This window comes from Sinocyclocheilus rhinocerous, unplaced genomic scaffold (genome assembly GCF_001515625.1).
Source record: "Sinocyclocheilus rhinocerous isolate Xijiao unplaced genomic scaffold, SAMN03320098_v1.1 scaffold2966, whole genome shotgun sequence".
Taxonomy (NCBI): Eukaryota; Metazoa; Chordata; class Actinopteri; order Cypriniformes; family Cyprinidae; genus Sinocyclocheilus; species Sinocyclocheilus rhinocerous.
This window is the reverse complement of record NW_015634018.1, coordinates 276,337-278,896: the sequence shown is the minus strand read 5'-3', so window position 1 is coordinate 278,896 and position 2,560 is coordinate 276,337. Positions and strand designations below refer to the sequence as shown.

At 48.3% G+C, this 2,560-nt stretch overlaps 1 protein-coding gene across 1 annotated transcript; it reads right to left on the bottom strand.

Moving 5' to 3' along the window:
• Window positions 1-671: 671 nt before the first annotated feature.
• LOC107745121 (relaxin-3 receptor 1-like) lies at window positions 672-2,350 on the bottom strand. Its single transcript, XM_016558962.1, has one exon. It carries the CDS (start codon window positions 2,271-2,273, stop codon window positions 1,059-1,061), a length of 1,215 nt encoding a protein of 404 aa, XP_016414448.1. The 5' UTR covers window positions 2,274-2,350; the 3' UTR covers window positions 672-1,058.
• Between the last annotated feature and the right edge of the window lie 210 nt (window positions 2,351-2,560).

Sequence of the window (2,560 nt, the reverse complement as noted above, 5' to 3'; positions counted from 1 at the left end):
GGACTTTATTATGCCCTTCAAATGGACAACATAGTAACACTGTTTACATTCATTTCCTTTCGGACCATCACCTTCACATGGTTGAGGCCACTGACACAGCTTTATTACACTTCAAATGAGCAATACATTTTAATTATTTCAGAATTTCCAGGCAAGAGATTCAAACAACAAAAAGGAGGTCGGAAACCAGATATGAATAATGTAGCAATTTCAACTTGCTGCTTAAAAAAAAAAAACAGTGTGATCATTAATGAAAATGTTTCAATCTTAGGGATGATTTATTCTTATTTGTTTATTTATTTAAATGCAACATATTAAATGTAAGTAAAAGTGAAAAGATGGGGTTGGTCAAACTATTTATAATATAGTTATAAATAGTTCAAAGATAAATACATTTTAATATTAGAGATTTACATAGAATTATATATATATAAGATTTACTGTTGTATCTTTATGCAATTTTAAAGATGTATAAGCAATTGTAGCAATTAAATGTACTTCTTTCTAGCTTATTTATTATGGTTTTAAATGTTAATGCAATAATATTTTACCCTAAACGTGTAAAAGAGAAAAAAATGAGGCTGACCAAATATTTATAATACATAATTCTCAAATATGTGTGAGTGTGTGTGTGTGTGTGTGTGTGTGTAAACATTTATGATCATTCAAAATCTTTTCTCTCTCTCTTTTTTAATGCAATTATTTCCTCCGAACAAAGAGGAAAATCTAAACTTGCATTGCAGTTAAGCTCAATATTTTATGTCGATAGGCTGTACATCCAGGTCTGCTTCAATGCACGTTTACACGGAATAAAACCACTCTTTAAAATTAAAAAATCTGGACAGAAGCGTTAAAAAGCACTGTGGCCTGCAGCGGACTCATGGTTTGCAAAAGACAATTTGGCACGAACGTTTAAGGATGCAACATCTTGAAACATCACTTGAAAGAACAGTAAAAAGGGTCGAACGACATCCCTGTAGAGTTTTAAAGTTCCCTTTATCCTCCTCCAGTACTGTGACTCAAGCAAACAGCGCGCTTTTACGCACGGCTTTGCGCGTCTACCTCTTAACGGCGCAGTCCGTGGACGGTAACGCGTCGGTTTGCCCGTTCACCACCGACAATCTGTACTCCTCGGTCTCCATCACGTTCAGAGGAATCGCCGCCTGGCTGTCGTCGCGCTCCTTCGCGGTTCCCGAGAACGGGCGGATCTGACAGCTGTTGGCGATCGCGGGCGACGAAATCCTCCAGAGGAAGTCCTTCAGCATTTTCCTGAACTCTCTGCGCATGAGGCAATACAAGATCGGATTCAAGCAGCTGTTCGAGTGCGCCAGGCAAATGGTGACCGGGAACACGTACGTGTGGAGCGTGTAGTAGATTTTGTCCCATTGGATCACGTTAAACTTGACCAGGACTCCCCAGAAGGTGATGGCGTGGTTGGGCAGCCAGCATATGAAGAAGGACAAGACCACGATCGTGACGGATTTGGTGACTCTGGACCTGCGCTTGGGGAGGTTGTTGTTCATGCTCCGCAGGCGAATGAGGCGCAGCAGGAGAAGGTAGCACACGACGGTGATGAGCATCGGAAACACGAAAGCCACCAGGATCTTCTGCAGGTGATAGAGCGCGTGCCAGTGCTGGCCGTTGGGGAAGCGCAGCAGACACAGCTTGACGCCGCTGATCGTGCTCACCGTGGAGAAGATCGCCGTGGGAACCGACGCCACGGTGGCCAGGAGCCACAGGAGCGCGCTGACCAGCTTCACCGAGCAGCGCTTGTTGCGCGTTCGGTCCTTGAGCGCGGACGCCACGGACCAGTAGCGCGTCACGCTCATCGCGGTGAGGAAGAACACGCTCGCGTACACGTTCATCACGGTCACCGTGACCACCACCTTGCACATGACGTGTCCGAACGGCCAGGTTAAGTCGAGCGCCGTCTCCACGGCCCAGAAGGGCAGCGTGAGGACGAACTGGAAGTCCGTGACCGCCAGGTTCATGATGAAGTAGTTGATCGTGGACTTCTTCCTCCCCTGCCGGACTTTCATGAGGAAGAACACCAGCAGGTTTCCCACCAGACCCACCGCGCACACCACCGAGTACACGATGGAGATCATGACGCGCAGCTCCAGCGTGCCGTCCGCGGCCAAGTCGATGTCCTCCAGGTTGCTGAAGCGGCTCAGCTCGTACCCGGAGCCGTTCGCGGAGCTCTGGTTCTGGAAGTCCAGCCACAGCTCGGCGTCAGGTGCCCGGTGCAGCCCGGGTCTGTGGAGGGCTTGCATCACAGAGTCGCGGGAGGGAACACTAGGAGAGCGTCTCTTCCAGACACAGCGATGAGTCTGGAGGCTCCCGCGCCATGACGCTGCCGCCGCTTGATGCTGGAGCGGACGCGCCGCGCGGGGCTTTATGAAACCTGCGCCATCTGACGCGCCGCCCACAGAGCAGACGCTCCTTCCTCTAAACATATGTGACCCGTGCAGGCAAAATGAGTCGGAATGCGCAGTCGGAAAAAAAATGTCAGTTTTGAGGTTTTCACAAATATGAGTTCATTAAGCCCTCATCTAGCGAT

What these genes read in the sequence shown, in the direction of transcription:
- LOC107745121 (XM_016558962.1), bottom strand. Translation starts at nt 2,273, where the DNA reads ATGCAAGCCCTCCACAGACCCGGGCTGCACCGGGCACCTGACGCCGAG.